Genomic DNA, 900 nt, shown 5'->3' with positions numbered 1-900 from the left:
CTACAGACATAATCATTTGCAAAGTCATTAAACTACAGACGCCATTAAGTCTATAGATGAAAAAATATAGAATTTTGTACAGATATGGAATTATTACATCTCGGAAGATATAAAACTATGAAAAAGAGAGCAAGTTTACGAAAGAGAAGAAATAGGAAAAGAAGAAAAAAAAGAGACAAAAAGAGTTAGGTGGGATGTGACAAAGAGTGGACACTAACATAGGTAGGACCCTATCACACAAAGAATAACCAAATACGGGGGGACCTTTAACATAGAGGAACCACACAGGATGAACCTATGACAGAGAGGGACCTATGACTGCGAGGAACCAAACACGAAGGAACCTTTGATGGAGGAACCAAACATAAGGAACCTATCACTGTAGATGGACCAGACAGAAGGAACCAAACACGAGGACTTTATCACAGAGGAACAAACATAAAGGAACCAAACAGAAGGAACCTATTACTGTGAGGAACCAAACACGGAGGATCCTGTCGCAGAGAGGAACCAAACACGGAGGATCCTGTCGCAGAGAGGAACCAAACACGGAGGATATAGTCGCAGAGAGGAACCAAACACGGAGGATCCTGTCGCAGAGAGGAACCAAACACGGAGGATCCTGTCGCAAAGAGGAACCAATCACAGAGGATCCTATGACTGAGAGGTACCTATCACAGAGATGAACCAAACACGGAGGAAACCCTAACATATAGGACCCTAACAGGAAGAAATCTAACGGAAGAGATGCACCAGGAGTGAGGCGCAGAGGAGGACAAGAGAGGAGGTCGTGCACCAGGCGCCGCATATCATGCCCTCATGGCGGATCTCGAACTTGACCTGGTCGGGGTACTCGCATCTCTCGTCTGGAAAAGATTTATTTGGGTTATTATCATTTGT

The 900-nt window shown here is 44.4% G+C and overlaps 1 protein-coding gene across 1 annotated transcript in view; it reads right to left on the bottom strand.

Annotated features, from left to right (window-relative positions):
* Positions 1 to 81: 81 nt before the first annotated feature.
* The window catches only part of LOC119588229, a gene marked incomplete in the record, with an annotated part of 29,961 nt that continues 29,142 nt past the window's right edge, over positions 82 to 900 (bottom strand). The window contains 1 exon segment of the mRNA XM_037936929.1: positions 82 to 869. Coding sequence (XP_037792857.1) covers positions 736 to 869 — 134 coding nt within the window.

This window comes from Penaeus monodon, chromosome 23 (assembly GCF_015228065.2).
Source record: "Penaeus monodon isolate SGIC_2016 chromosome 23, NSTDA_Pmon_1, whole genome shotgun sequence".
Lineage (NCBI taxonomy): Eukaryota > Metazoa > Arthropoda > Malacostraca > Decapoda > Penaeidae > Penaeus > Penaeus monodon.
Note: the sequence above shows the minus strand (reverse complement) of the source record. Positions and strands in the feature narration are given on the sequence as shown.